This window comes from Mesocricetus auratus, unplaced genomic scaffold (assembly GCF_017639785.1).
Source record: "Mesocricetus auratus isolate SY011 unplaced genomic scaffold, BCM_Maur_2.0 Super-Scaffold_100011, whole genome shotgun sequence".
In the NCBI taxonomy this organism is placed as follows: domain Eukaryota; kingdom Metazoa; phylum Chordata; class Mammalia; order Rodentia; family Cricetidae; genus Mesocricetus; species Mesocricetus auratus.
Genome location: NW_024429195.1, coordinates 3,311,586 through 3,333,535, shown reverse-complemented (window position 1 = coordinate 3,333,535; position 21,950 = coordinate 3,311,586). Strand labels below are relative to the sequence as shown.

Sequence of the window (21,950 nt, the reverse complement as noted above, 5' to 3'; positions counted from 1 at the left end):
ATAATTTGCAGTTCATTGTTCCAAGCTAAGATATCTGAGCTCCCAAAGAGGCTCATTATGCACTAAGAACTGAAATTGTTAAAGCTACTTGAATCTGGTTTTACTAGCCTTTGTTTCATATGTTGTCACATGCTCCAGAGTTGTTGGAGCCATTCAGCACCAAAGCATAAAGCCAAGCACATTTCGATATCATTTTAACCTCCTGTAGTTCAGATGCCTCCATAAAAATTGAAATAACAGACCTGTAGACCCGGATATATGTGGGATTTTCAATAAAGAGAGAGATATTTTCCAAGGAGCCTTAATGCTAGCATGCTGGTGTCAGTCTGTTGATCACATTTCACCGAGAGCATTCACATTTATTTTTGTGGTAAGCAGATCGGATGAGATAATAAAGTGTCTTTTGTAACAAGTTCTTTCGTTTTCCACAGGTGGATAAGTGGAGCGGCTGTAGTCAATGCATTTTACTCCGCAGGCAGAAATCAAATAGGTAAGACATATCCCTGAATAATCCCTTAGTAACTTTTCTCAGCCTACGGTTTGCTGTGTGGCCAGCTTTCAACACCCCTCTAAAAGTGACGGTGGTACTGAGCTGTTGTTTCACTTCCTGAAGTTTCCTGGTATTCATGGACCTCTTTTCAGTGTAACAGGAAAATTAAAATTAGTCCAAATCACAGTAGGTAGTTGCTTCTTCTGTGACATCCAATCTATAACGTAAATGATTTTATCTTATTTCTATGTGCTCTTTGAAAGTTCCTGTTTAAAATTATACTGACTCTGGGAGCCACTGAGCTTCCGCCCTTCAAAGGTTCTGGAGGCTTGAGGAGCCATTTCTCTCGGTAATTCAGCAGGCAGTCAGGCTTCACCAGGGATTCTCCTATTATTTGTCTTCCTTACTCCAAAGCTCGCAAGGAATTCAGAAGGCTGGAAAAAAAAAAACCCAGTGCCCTGTCACCCTCAGTTGTCAACTTGACAGAGTCTAGAGTCATCTGAGAGGAAAGCCCCACCCAAATTTAGCCTGGAGATGTGTCTTAGGGAGCTTGTCTTGATTGTTAATTGACATAGGTGGGGCCAGTGTCAAACAGACAGTACCATCCCCAGAGGGGGAGCCTGAGCTATGTGAGAAGCAAGCTAAGCCTGAGTGTGTGTGTGTGTGTGTGTGTGTGTGTGTGTGTGTGTGTGTGTGTGTGTATGTGAGAGAGAGAGAGAGAGAGAGAGACAGAGAGAGACAGAGACAGAGAGAGAGAGAGAGAGCCATCAAACGGCATGCCTCCTGACTTCACTTAGTGATAGACTGTAATCAGGGGGTGTAGGAGGCTGGGTAACTCTGTTCTTGCTCTAAGTTGATCTTGGCCATGGTGTTTGTCACAGCCACAGAAAGGAAGCTGGGACAGCTGGAATGGACTTTACCATATAGAATTATGTTACCCAGCTACTTTTGCTTGAAACAGAAAAATAACTTTTGTTGCACCAATAGTAATATCATGAACTATGGTTAAGATTAATATGAGGAATAGATGACAAACTTCACAAGGCAAAGATATATTTTCTCTCTTCCTGGGTAAACCTGGGCATATTTGAAATCTATCTTTCTTATCATATAAGCAAACCCATTTTCCCCAAGAGTTTTCGTCATGTTGACAGACACCACACAGGCACTGACAGAGGTGTACTAAAGCAATAGTGGAGGCTTTTCCACAGCGACTCAGTCTAGGCCTTTATGTTAAAATGTGGGCCGAATTAGGAAATGATAATCTCAGCATCATTTTAAACTACTCTTTTTATTTCTCTAAGTCTGTCTTAAGTCTCACCATTTGGAAATCTGTTACTGATTTGAAGTGGAAATTACTAAAAGCCTTTCAAAATATTTATCATTACTTAAAAAACAAACCTGAAACCCTGTCTTGTTATTTTGAAGTTTCAGAACACCTACCCCTGTGCTTTTAAACGTAAGAAGGGATATAGTAAGACATTATCTACATTTTCTTTTAGTGTTTTTATGGTTTCTATTTTTGAAGTAAAACTTTATCTATAATTTACTTCGGTACACGGTGAGAAAGTAGATTACATAAGGAATCTGGAATCCTTAGATAGCATGTGGATAATAACTAACAGGTGTGTCTCAGTAAAAACCCAATTAGTTCAAAGCCTAGCCTAATGTTTTCTGAAAAGAGAAAAGATTACTTCAAACCAGACAAGATTTGTTTGATGATCAACTTCCCACCACCTATATGATCGATCATGGTAGATTGCATTTCTAAAACCAGTCAGCAAATTTCTTCAGAATGCCTTTATCTTTATCACAAGGTTCTTCACTTGTGAATCTTGAAAGATGCTAGGTAGATACATTCATACATACTTACATACCTACCTACCTACCTACCTACCTACCTACATACATACATACATACCTATTTACCTACATACACTTTCTGGAAATTGAACCTAGGCCCTTGTACATGATAACAGTACACTCTACCACAGAACATCATTCCCAGCCCCCTCTCCAAAAACCTCTTTTTAGTATTCAAAATTCTGTCAGTATGAAGTCTAGTTAACTCTACATTAGGAGAACTACTTTTCATCATGAAGTGAGGCTGCTGGACATTTATTTCTACCTTAGGACAGAATACGGCATAGCTTCATTTCTGTGAAGTATAGGAAAGATCCTAGACAACATCAGATCTTGTGCTGACCCTCAGATGTTACATGAATGCAAACTTGAGCTGCGTTTGAAATATCTTAAAGTTGAGTTGCTTGAAATCTAGAAAAAGATCAAGGGGCAGTTGCTAGGGTGGGGGTAAGCAGGCAGCTTGCTGGCAGTCATGAAATGACCTGTCAGTGACTAGCAACACGGAGATGTTTACTAGTCAAGCAGTGAGCTTACTGAAGAAAAATCCTCCTCAGGAAGTTTGAGCTGATCAAGTTAAAGGAGCTCATAATCAGACGGGCTGAACTTGAAGACGAGTATTAATATGAGCCAGAAAAACCATATCTCGTATTTGAGGAATGGCATCTAAGGCTGTAATTAAGTCAGCTGCATCTCTATGGTTGAAGTTTAGCCTTGATGGCACATTTTGTAAGAGCATTTTATATAATGGGTGGATTTTAACAGAAGTACATAGTGTGGGAGATAATAATCAGTTTAAGTTAACAAAGTACTGTGTCTAATTTTTATAACTTTGAGCTAAAAATATTCTCCTGGCACTGTTTAGCTCAGGCAGACGCATGTGAGCTTTGTGACTTTCACCAAAATCCTCCCAGGACAAAGTTCTCTTTCTATTATTTTGTCACTTGAAAACTGTGAAAGTGGCAACTTTCCAACATATTGAAAGATCTTTAGAACAAAAATTTTAAAGTCACCTCTGTAAATATCTAATATGTATCCCTGAAGCTCATGAAAGGTTAGGTCATGTTTTACCCTGTCTAAAAGACAAGTATTTGCTACTTTGTGTTAATTAGACCCTAAATTTCTCTTCTTTTTTAATGACTGAAGGTCACGGCCTTTCAGTTACATTCTTGATATCCTGTAAAGGAAAGGCCCAGAGCTTTAAACGTAGTATGTGCTCATACCACATGCAATTGTGTTTACTAGAAGTTTAAAACTTGAAAGGAAAAATTACTGAATTATAAGAACGTGTCTTTATTCATTTCTAAAGTCAGGGGTTAACTTCCACTAGGCAAACTGGCCCAAAACAATAGTCCCTTTGCATTAAATAAAGGAGATACATATCAAGAGAAAGCAATTGGGACACATTACTGTATTCTATAGACAGAGCATTTAGCAGGTACACTATTGTAAGAAGCCAATGCAAGGGACGAGACAAAGGGTGAACGTTAGGGACCAGGAAAAGCGGGAAAGTATGATACATGAGGTCAGGAGGTGGATGCTCTCTGGCCATAGAACATTGATGACCTCCCAAATTTTTTTAGCAGGAGGGGAATTAATGGCCATGGTTGCACTTTAATCTGGCTATAGAATAGAATAAGAGGGTAGATTAGATAGGAGGATAGATTACAGATGGGGCAGGAAGTGAGAGCATCTCTTTGGAAATCAGTCACTCTTGGTAAGAGTAGATGTAGGGACTGTCCTCCTTCCCAGAAGAAAGACCAGAATGCATTTTTGGAAGGATGGTGAGCCACCGGGTCTTGAGGCACCTGAGATCAATAGACGAGGTTCACTGTGGAGGTTGCACTCTGTTGACACTGTCATTTCTGCTAAGTGACATTAGAAAACTATAGCAGGTAAGAGACTGGTATCTAGGAGGGGGAAAGTGTTTGATGTCTCATACGCTCAAGTGTTTCTGAGACTTAAAAATGGAAGAAAGCTTTCAGCTTAACACAGATGTTATTGCAGTTATCTGCCAAGCTTTTTAAATAAAACAATCTTATTCTCTGAGATTTCTCGTGCTACTAAACTTCACAAAGACAGCTTAGTCTATTAAAAATACATATTCATCTGTTTATAATCGATTACTCAACCAATACATTTTTTTTCTGGGTGCTAATTATATTCCAAGCACTGTCAGGCTATGGGTTCTAGAGATAATGACCTTCAAAGCAGATGGAGCAAAGAGTATAAGTAAATGTGTACAAACACATCCACTTCTGACCTCACAAGCCTGAGATTTGAGGAGCCAGGATGGGGATGAGTAAATCGGATAAAGAAGGACTCCAACTATACACAAGGAAATAAACAGAATTTAGAGAAGTCATAGGAGCCCTGGTAATAAATAAGATAACATCAAATGATGGAAGGACCCCTTTGGCTGAGTGGCAGTTTACTTTAGATAGAATTGCGGAAGGACACATTTTCAGAGGTAGCACTGAAAGGAAATGTGTGCTATTGAGTAGCTCTTCTTCCCAAATATTTACACAAGGGAACTTGCTGAGTGTGGTTTATAAATTTTCCTTCCCCCCAAACTCCTTACAGGGAAAAAAAAACTCAAAAGAGATCGGTAGGTTAATTGTGATGAATAAATCATAGATCATCAGGCTGTGCGCAGGTGGGCGGCGTACAGCTCTGGCTCAGCCATTTGCCACCATCACTTACAATTGACGGTGTCGCTTTGTGTCGCACAAGACTTGTTATCTAGCTGGGTGAAACGGACACAGGAGACACAGGTTAGCAAGCTTGATGATGGCGCCATTAGCAAGCATGGCACGGATAACCTTCAGAGATCTCCCACTGTCCCTCTCTCCTCTAGTCTTCCCTGCTGGCATCCTACAGCCCCCCTTCTTCAGCGCTCGGCAGTCCAACTCACTGAACTATGGGGGCATCGGCATGGTCATCGGACACGAAATCACACATGGCTTTGATGACAATGGTAAAGTATAGGTAACATTTTCCCTTTAGCTGAAATACGTCTTCCCGAGTTTAAGAGTTACCGTTTTTCATCAGTGCAAAACTCCGTTTGTACCGATATCAGCTGTAGGAGTTCCCTGGTAGAATTCTTTGGGTCACTTACACGTAGACTCTCGTTTTGTCTGCAAACAGTGAAAGCTTGACTTCTTCCCCTCCAGTTTGTATCCCCATGATGGAACACAACACCAGGAGCACAGACACTGAGATCGGCAGTTAATACACGGGACCTCCTGAAACTGTCCATTTGCTTATCAGTGTATTGATGACCTAAATCTCACTACAGAGTCAGTGTTTTATTTGAAGTGTTTCTGAAGAAACTCAAAATAGTAATGGGCAGTGAGAAATGCGTGCTTTTCACTCTGAGAGACTAAAGCAAATATTCAGAATTGAGCAAGTACTGCAGTGTTCTGCACCATAAACAATGCTCAGTCCTGTCGTGTGTGTCTTAAGCTTTCCAGGCTCATAGAGAGTGGGGTCTTTAGATATAAAATCAGAAGCTATCACTTAACCAAATCTCCATGGCTCTTAAGCTGCTTGTAGCCATGAAGTTTTCTTCTTCTTCTTTTGCTTAACATATAATTTGGAACCTTGTAAAACAGTATGCACTTAAAAGTTGAAATGCATCCCTAAACAACCAAGAAAATTTACAGTTTTAATTAAAGTCAAGCAAAATTAAAATAAAGACAGACGATATGTACAAAGGCCATAGCAAAAATTGTAACAAGTTTTAGGTAAAAAAAAATGTTAACTGGACAGAATTCTAGACAGAGAGACAAGAAGAATAGCACCCTGAAGACGGACATGCTAAATGTCTGTTAACTCACCACTAGTCAGTGCAATAGTCTTAACCAGCACTGACTGTTAATATTTCCATTATTCCAAATGGAACCATACAGAGGTATATAACATGTTTGTGAATTGTCATAAAGCCTGGAATTGATAAGACTCAGCATGTAAGTTCAAATTGTGTTTCATTGCCATGTTCTTATTCACTGTATCATAAATATTTAAAACATGATAAATTTACATGTCAAAATATGTAAAGTGCGTAAGTACATTTGGAGATACAGAAAGGGAAAGATCAGCATCATTTAAATCTAGCAGGAAAACTCCAGGGGAGAAAACGGGTGCTTCTCTTTGTGCTTAAAGGTGAGGGAAACACAGAGGTAGTTTTCATAAAGGGACTGGGAACTTGAAACAGGTCCCAGAATGAAGGTGTTGACCATTGAAAGCCTGAAAATATCAAATTAAACAGTCTTGGTTCAGATGGAAAGCATCAAGAACAGGAAGGCATGCTTTCAGGAGTGTTTATCCAATGGCCTCATCAGCAGTAGCACAAGCCAAGTGTATGAAACACCTATCAATTCCATGGCATGCTGGCAGATAAAGTTCAGGCTTTCCCAAAGAAAGCAGGACTTGGGGGAGTTAGCTGTTTCTCTCATCATCTGCCTCATTCCATGGTCTTCCGCACAGCAATATTTCAGTCTTTTCCACATTAAACTAGAGATCTCAAGATGGAGGGATTGTGTCCATGATGGCATGCTTGCTATGATTTTATAGTTTTGCAAAATGCCTCTGAGGAGCTGGAACATTGCTCAGGAGGTCCCTTGATGTTGTTTTTTTTTTTTACAACTGCACGTGAATCTACTTCAAGAATTTCAACTCTTAAACAAAGAGAATTAAAAGAATCTTAACTCTCATTTTCATCATAACAAATTTTCTTTTCACTAAACGAATATATTCCAGGCAGAAATTTTAACAAAGATGGAGACCTCGTCGACTGGTGGACTCAGCAGTCTGCAAATAATTTTAAAGACCAATCCCAGTGCATGGTGTACCAGTATGGAAACTTCACATGGGACCTAGCAGGTGGACAGCATGTATGTCATGAGCATTCTCCAGAAAAGCTTTAGACGTTGAGTCACAAGTAAAATGTTGGTGCTTTCTGTAAAAATCCTAACAGAAAAATCTTTCTTTAAACAGCTCAATGGAATTAATACACTAGGGGAAAACATTGCTGATAACGGAGGTATTGGCCAAGCATACAGGGTGAGTATTTATACTTTACTCCCACTTCGGTGATGGGAGTGTTTACCCATTTCTTTAAATCCTTTTACAAGGGACATATATAAGCAAAGTGGAGAATGGGAAACGGGAATCATGAGAAGAGCAGAAAGTTTGGATACATGCTTACCATAAGGGTCTGTAAGGTTGACATGAGGTGATGGAGTCGAGGTTAAAAAGGGATTTCTCAATGCTACAACAAAGGATGGGAGCAGACGCACAGACCTGCAGATTACACACAATATCCCTAAGAGATAATCCCGGAAGTAAATTTCTTAATCAATATGTCCCCCACAAACAGTTACTTCAGGGTCATTCATCAGTGTAAGTGAGACCCTCATCTTCTCAGCAGGAGAGGCAGCCTGTGGAGGTAACCAGCCTAAACCGAAAACATAACATTAAAGCCACGGTCTGCTCACTGAGAAACAGTTAGGGACCCGATTGTGATGGTCATGAAGACTGACCAATTGTTGTTCTTTAAAGAACTATTATTGTTGGAATTTTCATTAGACTCACAGCCTTCCACTTACCATTGCAGGCAGACAGGTACTTTATTTACTTATTTTTATTTCTGAGGATTTCATATATGAGCACTGTATTTACATCATTTTCATACATTTCTCTCCCCTCAACTCCTCCTGTGCCCCCCCCTCAGATTTACGCCTCCTCTTCTTTACTGTTATCTACACATACATGCAAAGACTCTGGAGCTCTTTTAGTGCTGCTTGCGTGTATGTATTCAGGGTTGACCATTTGGGATGGATGATTCATCAGGGGACTCATCCTTATAGAAATTTGACTCTCCTTCTCTAGGCTGCCTGAAGGTGAGGCCTTGAGAAATATTTTCCAACCACACTGGCGTGTTGGCTGGCAGTGTCATTATGAAGGTTCTTACTACTCTTTAGATTTCTGTGATATCTAGAAGGATTTATACTACAGCAAGTGTCCAAGTCCTCCGGCCCTGACGGTCCTTCCGTCTAAAACTTTGAAGGACTTCACCTTGTCTGCCGTATCATTCCAGGTGCTAGAGATGTAGCAACACAGCTTCCGTAAGAGTTCCGTAGTTGAGGATGTGAGCAGGAATTAAAAGACGATCCAATGAATGCCATTATGGAAGGAGAAAAAAAGGGGGGATTCCACAAAAAAAAAAAAACAGTGGAGGTGTGATGCTTTTAGAAGCAGCAAGGTGGAATGAAGATGAATTAGAGTGTACCTCCTGACCCGGATGCAGCACGTGTGTGAGAGAATGAGCAGCCTACCTGCGATGGCACAGAGAATAAGGTGTCCATGACAGAGAACCAGGTTGTCCCAGATGGCGTGCGTAGAAGGCTTGAGGACTGAATAGGATTATTTGGTCATCTCGGCAGCGTTGAGGGTCAAGGGGAAGACAACCTTGGTGGTTGTCAGTCAGCGAGGTGGAAGCATCGCAGCAGACAGAGAGATGACGGATGGGGCCCGTGGTCTGCTCAAAGCAAAGCGTCACCCCAGGATGAGGCGTGGGAGATGAAGTCAGACAAATGCCCCAGCCCATCACTGGGGGATGGTACATTGCTACTACCTTGAATGCTGGGTGCTTAATGCTTCTGTTTCTCACTAGGTAGCAAACAGTGTCCCTTTTACCTTTTTGAGTGCTGGATGGTTTTTTATTTCTTATAAATATTCTTGAGAGTTATCATAGGATATAGTTGGATTCATTGGAGATGGTTTGCTCCTTTCTGGATTTGCCTGGACAGCTTGTTGGTTGGAACCGGGATAAATGCTTAGTTTAGAGGAAACCGATCCCCCTACCAAGGTCAGACCCTGCTCTGCGGATCTTGACTTTTCCCATCCTTGTCCTGCTGTGCCCAGGCACTGCTGTCTGTAATCCTTTGGTGGTGATCTCCATACTAACCTGAAGCTGGATAGTCAAGGGCACACTCTCTTCTGGTCTTGGAATCTTCACTGAGAATTTCTCTTTCTTAGTATCCTAGCCAGTACAACCCCAAACCGTCAGTTTCTTTTCGTCTCAGAATCCCCCAGGCTTCCATTGATTTTCCCCTCCCTTCACTATGACATAAATGCTCATGGAGACATAGTCTAAGTCTGTTGTAGAACTTGTTATTAGCCATCTCTCAGGACAGCCTTCCTTTGTAAGGTGTGATGTTAAAGACCGGTTTTCAGTGTTATGCAAACCATTGCCTTCTATGTTTTGATCACCGCTGTGTTGATTCAGCAACAGTCCCCGTCACTCTCTGTTGACTAGAGGTGGTTTGGTGTTAGTGATTAGCACCTTTGATGAGTCTGCTGTACTACTACTCACCTACATCAGACTGATAACTACAGTAATAGAGGAATGTGCAGCTATACAAATACATATGATATTATATGAGTTCTTTGCATGTAATGACTTGCCCCTCTGTGAGATCATTAACTCCCTAAGTGGAAAGAGGCATAAACCTTCCCTCTATCTCCAAAATCATTTGATAGTAAAGGTTCACTATTCTATGTTGATGGTAAAGAAAAAGAAATAAGATACCTTTTTAACTTATGTAACGGATGGATGTTCCTTATAAGAAGATAGAAAGGGCTGGCATGACGGCTCAGTGACTAATGGTACTTGCCACCACACCTGACCACCAAAGTTGAGTCCTTTAGATAAACTTGGTAAAAGGAGAGGACTGATTCCTGCAAGGTGTCCTCTGATCTCCACATATGCACCATGGTATGCATATACTCATGTGTGTACCGCAAATAAATAAATGGAATTTTAACTTTCTAAAGACATGACAAATAGCCTGTCTCAGGAGGTTTTATTAATAATCCATTTTTAAATTACAGCATAGCAAGACCAAATTTCTCAATAGTATATATAAATCTTTAAGGTTTCAAAACGTTTTCTGATGCTCAGGTGGCCAATATGCCTTTCTCATGATGTTTTTGGAAGTTAGTCTACTTCGTCCTATGTTGAGAGGACCTCAGGATCATAGGACACTAAACCCCTAGGGAATCTCAACAGACTCCCTTAACCTTTGGCAAGAACCACTCAGACTAAATCTGGTGTGAGTCTATTTTCCAAGAGTAGTAACTAAGCTAAATACAGCAATTACAGATGATTCCTTTGGCAACCCGTTCCTCCAATGATCTGGGCTTACGCATCTATCCATAGATAATGTCAAGGTAAGATTTTCATCATGTATTCAAGTCATCCTTTCAACCAACTGGCATTTAGTGTGATTGTCCAACATGCCAGACTCTTATCATCTGCTAATGAGTCCCTTATTCTTTCTGAGTATCTATAGATGCACTCTAGTCTTCTCCCTAATCCATGAAAGAGTTGAAGGCTACCCTATCTAAATGTTTGTTTGTAATGATTTGATCCAAAAGGAGAATTACTTGGTTACATGGTCTTTTGCAGAAGATCTTTTTATACAAATTTGCTTTCATTTTACTGCTTAGGCTTATCAGAATTATGTGAAAAAGAATGGAGAAGAAAAATTACTCCCTGGAATTGATTTAAATCACAAACAACTCTTCTTCTTGAACTTTGCCCAGGTAAGTGTATCTTTCATTATTGATAAATGTTAAAATCATTTTTTAAGTTGTAATTTCACAGCAGCTTGAATATCTCAAGATGTTTTCTTCTTTTAATCAATTGGGGTGGAGCATTTGGCTTGGCTAACTTTCATTTGTTTGCAACAAGATTGTTGGATCATGTCCATTATAAATCATTATGTTCCTAGTCGCCTTTCATTGAACACTATTTAAAGTTGTAAATGGCTGAATACAAATGCCAAATTAATTTTGCTTTACCCCATCCTACCCACAATGCTCCATGATTACACCTAAGCATGTTGTTTTCCTTTGTCTATTTATACTTCTAGGTGTGGTGTGGAACCTACAGGCCAGAGTATGCAATCAATTCCATTAAAACAGATGTGCATAGTCCTGGTAATTTCAGGTATGCGGTTATGAATAGCAGCCGGAATGTTCCAATGTTGACTCCATTACTTCTATGTTTCAAAGTTGGCTTTTTCTACTTCTTATTCTATACCGTTTAAGACTACTGTGAATGTGTACATGTGCATACATGTATTCATGCATGCATTTGTGTAAGAGCATGTGAGTGTGCTTGTGCATGTTTGTGTGTGTGTGCCTGCGTATGTATACGTAGTATTCATGTATGTGTGTGTACGTATGTCTCTGTTTCTGTCTGCTTATATGTCAGAGATGGGACTCAGCAGACCACGACAGTAACGCTTCCACAAGCACAGCTCTGGCTGTTCAGTCCTTCAGAACACACATGTCCTAAACTCGGTGCCTGATGGATTGCAACGAACATGTCACTTCCTAGCAGCGGTTTTGGTGGAACTGCCATCTAGTAGAACACGCTCCACTATGTGAGTGTAAATGAGAGTTTCCAAATGACAAAGAGAGATTTTCCTTCTACCAATATGGAAAGTTTAAGTTTTACCAGATGGAGGTTCTCCAGCATTGGATAACTTATCCCCAACACTCCAGGAGTGAGGACATTGCATCAGAGGCCACCAGGGGAATGCTCTTTGAGATGAAAGCATGTGAACACGCAAGAAATCAATGTATCAGAAGAGAATCCCTGTGGATAACCTTTGAATGTTGAGTTCTAGATCCTCGGGTCCCTTAGACTGGCATCCTGTCTCTCACACTGTAACACTGAACCACCCCTTGCTATAAATACTAGCTTCCAAGAAGGAAACTGAAGAAAAATGGTTCTTTCAAACAACGAAAAATGTGCTTTAGAAAACAGAGTTTGAGAACAAAAGAAAAGTTATGACCCAAAATTTCTAGAACTCTACTTAAAATGAGTATGGATACATTACCTGGAAAATTAACGACCAGCAGAAACACGCATAGTTGTGAAGTCATGAGCAGCATAGTTAAATGTCTTGAACTTCAGGGGAGGCCCTTGGTCTGTCCTAGTGTCACCACTGTCACTGTCACCAGCATCATGTAGCCTCTGCCTTGGCAGCCCCTTTATGCAGCAGCTGCTTCCAGCATTTTGCTTTCCCTGTAATGTGAGTTAAAGTTAGTCCTGTTAATTAACTTATCCACACTAGCTGCCTTTTGGTTAACTGCTTTTCCACAGAAAGTCATTGTGGGTCTATACGTGCTATGATTTGTTTTGGTTTATTCCTTTGATTACCAACACTAACAAGTTTTAAAAAAATGGGAGGGGGGTGTGGCGGTTGTTCTAACTTAAGTTTTCAGAATAGGGAGGGACATTTATAAATTAGTTTGTCAGATCCTTGCTCTGTTCCTATGAATGTAAGTAGATCTCTACAAAGAGCTGGCTTCCTTCAGGTGTTAGTACTGGTTTACTGAATGGCCTGTCATCCTTGGGGAATAAGGTGTTCTATGTTAATGTTCTTTTGTTTTGGTAAGACAGGCTGCTGTCGCTATTGTTAGTTACATTTTGGTCTCTTAACCTAGTGAAATGGTCACAGCTAGTGCGCCCGGCCTGTTTATCCCCATTCTAGTGATGGTGTCCTTTCATTTCTCATTTGGGCTTCTTGTTAGGGTTTCTTCTGCAAGTTTGTCTGAGCCCAGGACTAGCTGTTTTGTACTGGCCTCAGTTTCTTGATGTATAAGGCCTAAATTATAGAGAGAGTTGCTGGAAGATTTATGTTAATGGATATCAGTACCTGTTACTTAGACATGTTTCATGGGTTACTCTTTTTTTTTTTTTAAGATAAGAGACCTAAAAAGCTTTATGTAGAAAGTTATGGACTTTGGGGGTTAGAGAAATGGTTTAGAGGTTAAGAGTATGTACTGTTCTTGCAAAGAACACTGGTTTGGTTCTCAGCACACCTGTTAGGAATCTCAGGACCACATGTGACTCCATCTCTGCGAGACCTAATGCCTGATTCTGCCTTCTGCCGGCACCAAGAGTGCATATGGCACGCATGCATGAATGCAGACAAAACACTCACATGCACGAAATAAAAAACAAAGAAATCTTTAAAAAAAGTATGCAATGGACTTGACGTCGTTTCCAAGTAAGACAATACTTCCATGCCTGTGGTTGTTTATTTCTTCTGTTCTGCATAGTTAGAGATGTAATGAGTGCTGGCTAAGTAACACAGGGAGGTAGGTGTGTGGACTGCATTCCAAAACAATATTTTCATATAAACATGTGAGTCATTAATATCTTCATTTTTTTATTCTGACACCAAAGATAACTCTATTTTTCATTCATAATAAGAGAAGTATGTGTGTGTTTTACGAGTGAATGGAAGGCCAGTTTTTTGTCAAAGAAATTATTTTTTTTAAGGTAAAGGGATTTCCTTGGCAAAGGCTGAGGTTATGTTTGAGTTTTGGAGGCAGTCTGTTTCCTGACACTTCAAGTGAAACATATTTTACAAGAGCTTTCAAAACTAACAATCCTTGAGTTATTATTCAAAATTGGTGCTCGGTGGTTTATCTAAAAATATTTTCAAAGTAGAGGAAGATCGTCAAACTCATGCTGAAGCAGTAATACCATCACAAACAAAAAATGAACTATTCCAAAGATGAAATTCTAGTATGTTTATAAGTATAGTCTTCCCAGAATTTCATGCAGCTACTCTCAGCTGATGTAGACACTTAGTTTCTTTTTATAAATTAGCATTCCTAAGCTAACTGCTCTTTGAAATCCTCATGTTTCTTCCAATCACATTAAATATTAGCATTTATTCCTGATATTTGATGACTATTAGGATGGGTTTTGGTGAGTTGTCTAGCACTCCAATTAGTATATATTAATCTACATATTATCCTACATAGTAGAATATATGCTCATCAACATGGCTTTGTCATGAAAGAATCATAATAGGAAACTATAATGATTAGATAGTCTCTTCATAAACAGAACGAGTTAAATTTGAATTTAAATCATTAATTTTAAAGAACTAATACCAGATTGTCAGAGGACCTATTACCTGAAAACAATTTATTCAATAATTTAAAAAATCCATTTACTATCCAAGTGTGGTACTGTGTGCCTTTTATCCCAGCACTTGGGAAGCAGAGGCCAGCTCTGTCATTTTGAGACCAGCCTGGTCTACATAGTGAGTTCCAGGACAGCAAGGGCTACTTAGTCAAATAAATAAATGAACAAATAAATATTCATTTACTTTTAGTTAGGAGTAATATATTAGAGATATAAAGTCTATCCTGTAACCTAGATAGATGTTCAGCTCTCTAGAGTTTTTATTTTTTTAATACAAATGTTTATTTCACATAGCATAAACAGCACCAGCACAATTGACTATTTTACATAATAGAGTAGAAATTTTAAATGAAACATGTTAAGGAAACAATGAAAGTTTTTATCTTCTTTTAACAAAAATGCAAGCACACAAGAGCCAGGGTTTTAATGTAGCATGAAATCCATGTAAATATTGTATGCAATACTAACAAAATATGACCTCACTCTTAGAGAAGAGAATAATTGTTTTCAAAATGTACCCAGTCTTCAAAATGATTATTCATATCACCTATCCAAATAGTTGATGGTATAAATACCATTAAACATTAATTATAAGCCTGGGAAAGAAAGAGAAACCCTGGTGTGCTTTTGACTGGATCATTCAGAATCAAATTATATAGACGTCTTGACTGGGTAAAGAGGACATACACAGAGATGGAGAGCTGGAGGGAGGGAGGTTCATGTGTTGACTGCATCTGTATCTGGATTGTCAACTCCAGTTGTGCTTCCCAAGATTAGTCTTTCTTTGGGGTGTTACATGACTTTAATCTCAATAGTGGCAGGTGGATCTCCATGAGTTTGCGGCCAACCTGATCTACATAAGTTAGACCCTATCTCAAAAGAGAAAAGAAATGAAAAAAGAGAGGGAGGAAAGAAGGAAGGAATGGAGGAAAGCAAAAAAGAGTGAGAGAAAGGAACATAGAGTTAAGAGATATATTTGGATATGTTCACTGATGTAATGGGTCCTCTATCTATAACACATGCTGAGAAAGGGTTTTAATTAAGTAACTACAAAACATGGAGGTTCTTCCATTTTCTGTGTACATACAATGTCAAACAGGGAGCTTTATCTGAAGACTGAGGATGCCCTTAGCCACCATCACTGCCCCCTCTCCAGTATCTAAATGAATGACATCCCCCACACAATGAAAGGGTGGCTAGGCCTTTGAACCCTAAAAGAGTCAAGACCTTCTCTGAAATAAGGTATTGCTGTGTATCACAAGCCAGCCTTCAACTTACTGTCTTCTTTTTTGGGTAGTTAGAATTTTAGGTATGTACCATTATTGTCATCTTCCAAGCTCTTTTTCTACCTAGACTGTGCCTTTCACTTAATTTATTCAGTTGAAATTTCTCTACTCCTTCTCTTCTTACCTTATGAAAAAACCTCCATTTCTCACAATTCTAGCGGCTGGAAGTCTAAGTGATCCAGTGTGATCTTTGCAATTGCAGACTGCAATCTTCTCCTGTACCTGGTGGTAGAAGCAGTAGATTTGTTTTGTTTTTTTTTTGTTGTTGTTGTTGTTTTTAATGTTTCAGATATGAGACACTTTAAAGCCCTTAGATTAAGTTAGTTCTAAGTTCCTTTTGAAGTCGGAAGTTGGTCAATGTACTATTCTGCTTTCTAGATCAAAAAGCCAAAACCATTACATGAATCTAAAGACTAGGGTGGAGTCTTCGACTCAAGCCTACTGGGTCACTCAAATCCTTGACACCTGAGTACTCAACCTGGGCAGAGCCTCCCATTCTTCATATTCAGATTCTGGAACACCCATGTGCCATTCTGTCAAACGCCCTGTCAGGGCCTTGCTCACAATAGGGGGATGCATATGTCCTTCTGACAACCTTCAGGCTTGCATCCAAGTCCTGTATAGATTACTTGTCTCCCTCCCAAGTAGATAGAAAATCCTCAGCATTGACCCCCAGTTAACCTCAAACCCTGAACCAAGAAGATACATCCTTAAGACATCCCTTTATAGTCCCCAAAGGCAAGCAGCCCAATCATGTCTTCCCAAGAACAGGGAATTGAGGCCATGGAGTGAGGTGAGGCAATAGACGGATGTGTCAACGGATGAGACACTGGGAAGTCTGGCTTAGAAATCACCCGTTCTGATCTTCGCCTTCCTTCAGTGAGAAGGGAAAGCAATGCTGCATTTCTCTTCCCGCCAGCCTGGTCCCAGAGTCGCATCAACCCAGATAACACACAGAGACTCTATTAGTTACAATGCTGTCAGCCAATGTCCTGGACTTCTCATTGGCTAGTTCTGACTTAATTATTAACCCATAATTACTAATAATATATATGTATATATATTTATTTATTTATAAGGTCTCATCTTACCGAGAATGCCAGACTTGTGTCCTCTCCTCCCGGGATCACATGGCGACTCTCTATACTTGACTGCATTTCCCAGAATCCTCCTCGACTCCTAGACCCACCTATCTTGCTTCCCTATTAGCCAACAGTGTTGTATTTGTCAATCAGTGGGACAACAACGTATACACAGAAGGACTTCTCCCATCAGAGCTGGTTGAAGGCTGTTGTGATTGTGTCATCTCTGCCTTGTATTGACCTGCTTCTGCCTTCAAGTGCTGCTTGTGTGTTGGATGGCTTTATTTTGCCTATTGTTACCAAAAATAAGAAGATATGGGATATTTTCCCATCTCTTTTCAGTTATGGAAAATGAATCCAGTTTCTGATATGTAAGGAGTGTTTTGGGGACAAAAAAAAGAAAATAACTTCTCTATCTTCCTGACTAAATCAAGTCAACAAAAATCCACTAAGAGAAAGGGGAGAGAGAATAGTCAGAATACAATATTTTATATTTACTCATGTATATACACATATAAATGTGAAATTGTTTTAAAAAAACAGCTAATCAGTTAAAACTTAAAGAAAACTCACCTAGTAGAAGCATTGAAAGAACTTTCTAAAATTATTATTATGCTATGTTTACCATAAAACATCTGAACCCACTCAAGAAAGTTCAAAAATAAGGATTTCTTTTATCTTTTCACCAAACTCTTCTCACAAAAACCACACTTTCAAATATTAATTATCATTTATTTTATGCAAACATGTAGCATATTTTTGAATTATGAATCCTCCTAATAGTCTAGTGATATTGTAACAACAGCTTTGATAATGTGTATCAGAGGCATCTTACAGTTAAAAGTTCTGAAAAGTCTTAAAACATTTTGCAAAGTCTGTGCTCTTAACTCCTGACAGGTGGCCTTCCATACACTTAAGAGCGCTGTTAATGAGAAGGATCTAACGCCTACCAAATTTTCTGCTACTGAATTCACTCAATTGATCTGCATAGAAAACTTCTGCAGGTGTGGGGGGGGCTGGAGAGATGGTTCAGAACTTAAAGGCTGGGCTCACAACAGCAAGGTCAAGAGGACTAAGAGAACTTCTGTGTTCTCCAATGGGATATGGACACTGGTGTCCAAGGCTGATGGTAACTGTTTTTGTTCGTTTCAAAGGATTATCGGGACTTTGCAGAACTCTGCTGAGTTTGCAGACGCCTTTCACTGCCGCAAGAATGCGTACATGAATCCAGAAAGGAAATGTCGGGTTTGGTGATCTTCATGCGAAAGCCTAGCACCCATGGCACGACTCGTTAAAGCCACAGCAACAGGAACTCTCCCTTCAGAGAAACCAGGCCCTGGAGCTACTTGGGGACAGTTCATGGAGATGAGCACAAGCTAACATACATGGGATTAGATTATTGAATCCACTGTGAATGGAAGGGGGAGGCACCCTAAGGTCTATAAAATCTATCACTTCACTGTGTAAATAATGCTTACTTCCAATGGCAGCGTTACTGTTCATTTCTGTTTCTGACACACACACACACTGCAAGTTTAATGCTGTCCGCAGGGGAACAGTGTTAACACTTGCAGCACACCACAACTTCTGACCAAAGGGAGAAAGACACTTGGTACATCTGGGCAACACAGCACAGCAATGATTCGCCTAGGTACTCACCTTTGTTTGCAACATTCATGTTCCTCCAAAACTCTCCCAAAGAACTCCCAAGTGTACTGTGGCCTTAAGGCTTATGGAGTTTAGAACTCATTTTACCATACATAAGTTATGCATTCATTCAGCACCATTTTAGTTTAAGCACTCTTATGGTAAAAATGAGTATCTGAAACCACTCCCCACTTTACCCACTTTAACGATGTTGGGATTCTCTTGCCCTCTGCAGTTTTTTTGAGCAATTTCTTGGCTCTCTTTGCCTCTTAGATTTGGTCTTTTTGAAAGGATTTGTAGCAATGTATAAAGAATAGTTCTATATTTAATTATTAGCTACATGTATGACTGAATAACAATCACTATAGGTAATCACTGAATACTGAGGTTATATGGCCAAGATAAATAGCTATGAAAATCCGTAATACGATATGCAGATGAAAATTTGGACTTTTTAAACCTATGAATCATATTGGCGAGAAGTTTTAAGTACAAACTGAGGGTGAAGGTTACCACTGAACCACTGTCTAAAGAGATTCATAATAGTTGTGGTTTACAAACAGCGTTTTCAAGATTAAGTTTGGACACAAGAGTGGCTATCAACGGGCCTACCTGTATCTTTGTTGCTCCTTGATTCCTTATCTATTCAGGTTTGTCATCTAATGGAAATATTTTGATAATAAATACAAGTCGTGAGCCCCTTACTAGGCCTGTGTGCAAGCCATCTAGTTGTAGAAAGCCCATGTCTGAGAAGAGACGGGAGGCCTCCTGCAGACCTGCTTCCAGATCTCTACAGCGTGTAGACCCTGATTGGATTCCTCCTAACGTGCCCCCCTTTCTTGTTCCTTAGTGCATTTCACTGTCCAGTTAAGATTTTACAAAAGAGGCGCACGTCTACAATTTTTCTACCAAGCAGTAAAAATGAGAGTATTTCTATCCAACGTAATGGTTTTCATGCTCCTGTAGAAAGCCCATTTGTCTGTAAAAAAGAAAAACTGTGACTACAATATAATATATAACATTGTATATAACAGAATTATACTGTTAGCAAATGAACTCCCTCTGAACACAGTGACGCAGCTACAAGACACGGGACACTGTCCTAGCTTCCCAACGTCATCACTTCAGTTCTCCACAGGTATCCTCCAGATCTCCGGCACCATGTCCCGGTTTTGCCCCCAGTTTTGCCTTTTAGCCAGTTACCCACTCTTTCTTCTCTGCCTTCTCTCCGCCTTGCATCTGTAAGATTCAGCGGCACGTCTGGTTTGTGTGTGAATCTGTCACTGTCAAATAAGATTCTGTTGTGTGGCTCGACTACAAATCTTCCATCCTACTGCTGATGGACTCTAAGTTTCCTGGTTTGGGTTGTTACAAATGATGCATCATGAACGGGGCTTGCATATCCGTCTTCATTTGAGCCATCAGCGGAATCATTTGCCAAATTATCATCAATATTGGAAAAGAGTCTCAGACTAACCACAAAGATCCTTACTCTTTGCCCTTTTCGCCACAAGCACGTGGGTAATTACAGTATGCTTGCATCACTATTTCTTTTAAATCAGCTTAAACACTTGAGTATTATTTGTGGTGGTCGCAGTAGGTTTCAGTTAAACAGCCACCTCTGGGGTTTATTTTTTTATCCCTAGCTGTGGTAGCAACTGAAGAGGCAGAAGTGAACAGTGACTATCACAAACTGTAAATGGCTGCTAGCATCCCCACCGGTAGGCCACTAAAGCATAAACTTCCCACTCCTACATAGCAGCAAACTCCAGTGCCTACATCCCTACTACACACTTAAAAAAGCTTTGGGGCTAAGGGACACACACAGTTTAGAATAGTAATTTCTCCCCTTTTCCTCACATCCAGACATCACTTTTTGTAGCTGGTACTCAGAACCTTGTGTTCTCTTAATTCCTACCAACCCTTTGTCACATTACCTAAAACTTTATACATAATCTCTCTCATAAACCCACTCACACCAGGCTTAAGTTCTCATCAGGGAGAGTTTAGAAGCAAAAACACCAAGGCTTGCTTGGAAGCAGCGATGAGAGGATGAGGGTCCCGGAAATATGTGTTGGAGAGGAGTCTCCTTCCATGCCGCAGTGTCTGTGTGCAAGGCGCAAGGATGCTCCTCCAGAAAGTTGAGGGCTTGTCCTAGTTCTGCTCTGCCACTGCTGCCAAAGTGACCTGGGGCACATGTATATGCTTTGGGGCCACTGCCTCTCCTACCCAAATAGAAGACAATTAAATTCCAGCAGTTCGTACCAATGCTGCCTTCCCTTTAACCTGCTACCCAGGAAACAAGGACCAAAATTCTAACAATCTTGGCTGTGATGCTGTTACTACTAGGCATGTTGACAGGGCAAAAACTTGCTAATTTCCTGTTTATAATTCCTGTAGCAATAGAGTAGAAGGCATCTGTTCTTTTGTAAAGAACGTTAAGATCCTACTGTGTAAAAAGAAGTAAAATCAGAAGATTTTTTTTAATTAGCTCCTAGTCTCTGGGATAGAAAATGGCAACACTTATTTTCATAATGTTGTTTCTATACCTGGTTGACTCTGTTCCGATCCCACCAATATGCATGTAAACCTACACACACCATTTATGCCTTGAAAAAAATTTAAGATTAAATGGAGCCTTGATTTCTATGCAGTCTTATACTTTCTTCACAGTTTCAAACTAAATCTTTTTTTAAAGAATAATATGAACTATTTTACAACATTTTCCTTTAAAGACAACCAGTTTGCTGATCGCATTTGTCATGCAGCTACCCAATGTTGTCAGTAGTCGCTGTCATAACTGGGTGACTTAGGCTGAAGCCCCAATGTGTGCACTGTCCCTAAACTGGAGAGCTGGACCATTCAGGTGGTGTAGTGAATACAGGAGCCTCATGTGACTGTCAAAATGGCATGTTTATTGCATCCTTTTTGTCTAATTATATTTTCTTAATGTCAAATCCTTTGTGTTTTGCATTTCCTCTTAAAACAATGAAAAACATTCCTTCCATTTGCAACCTCTTAAACAAAATGGGCTTTTATTTTGTTAGAAGAAGGGAGGGCGGGTCTTGGTTATGCAAGGGAAGTTTGGTAGAAAAACAAACATTGGCCCTTGCCACAAATAATGATGAGATGCCAGCATGGAAAAGAAAAGTTCTAGAAAACCTAGAGTCGCTATTTAATATTTATGACCCATGTTTTCTTTCTTCCACGAAACAGTCAAAATTTACAGTTATCATCCATGTTAACATTTTATTATACTTATATAAATGCATTTGACTATATCTCCAATCTGATCATCTGATGTTATAATGCAAACATAATAATTCTAAGATTGTTTTTCCTTATCTGGGAAGACAAGTGCATCCAAGACCTGGATTTTGATTTTCCTTAGGGGAAATCCTTCACACATTGTCTGAATGCTCTGGATCTCCTGAAACTCAGCATCAAAGACATAATTCTGCAGTTTTCATGGAGTGAAACAGTACCAGAGAGCTATGGAGAAAAACCTGAAGGGAGAATGTTTAGGTTTTTCCAGTGAAAGCATGGGGATAAAATGTTAACTA

The 21,950-nt window shown here is 39.8% G+C and overlaps 1 protein-coding gene across 2 annotated transcripts in view; it reads left to right on the top strand.

The window, feature by feature from the left end:
• Positions 1 to 21,344, top strand: part of Mme (membrane metalloendopeptidase) — an 83,943-nt gene extending 62,599 nt beyond the window's left edge. For both annotated transcript variants that reach the window (XM_040754357.1, XM_005077929.4), the window contains exons 17-23: positions 432 to 490; positions 5,208 to 5,327; positions 7,112 to 7,245; positions 7,349 to 7,414; positions 10,865 to 10,960; positions 11,290 to 11,366; positions 17,895 to 21,344. In XM_040754357.1, coding sequence (XP_040610291.1) covers positions 432 to 490; positions 5,208 to 5,327; positions 7,112 to 7,245; positions 7,349 to 7,414; positions 10,865 to 10,960; positions 11,290 to 11,366; positions 17,895 to 17,994 — 652 coding nt within the window. In that variant the 3' untranslated portion in view covers positions 17,995 to 21,344. The remainder of the gene's footprint in view (positions 1 to 431; positions 491 to 5,207; positions 5,328 to 7,111; positions 7,246 to 7,348; positions 7,415 to 10,864; positions 10,961 to 11,289; positions 11,367 to 17,894) is intronic.
• Positions 21,345 to 21,950: the final 606 nt, after the last annotated feature.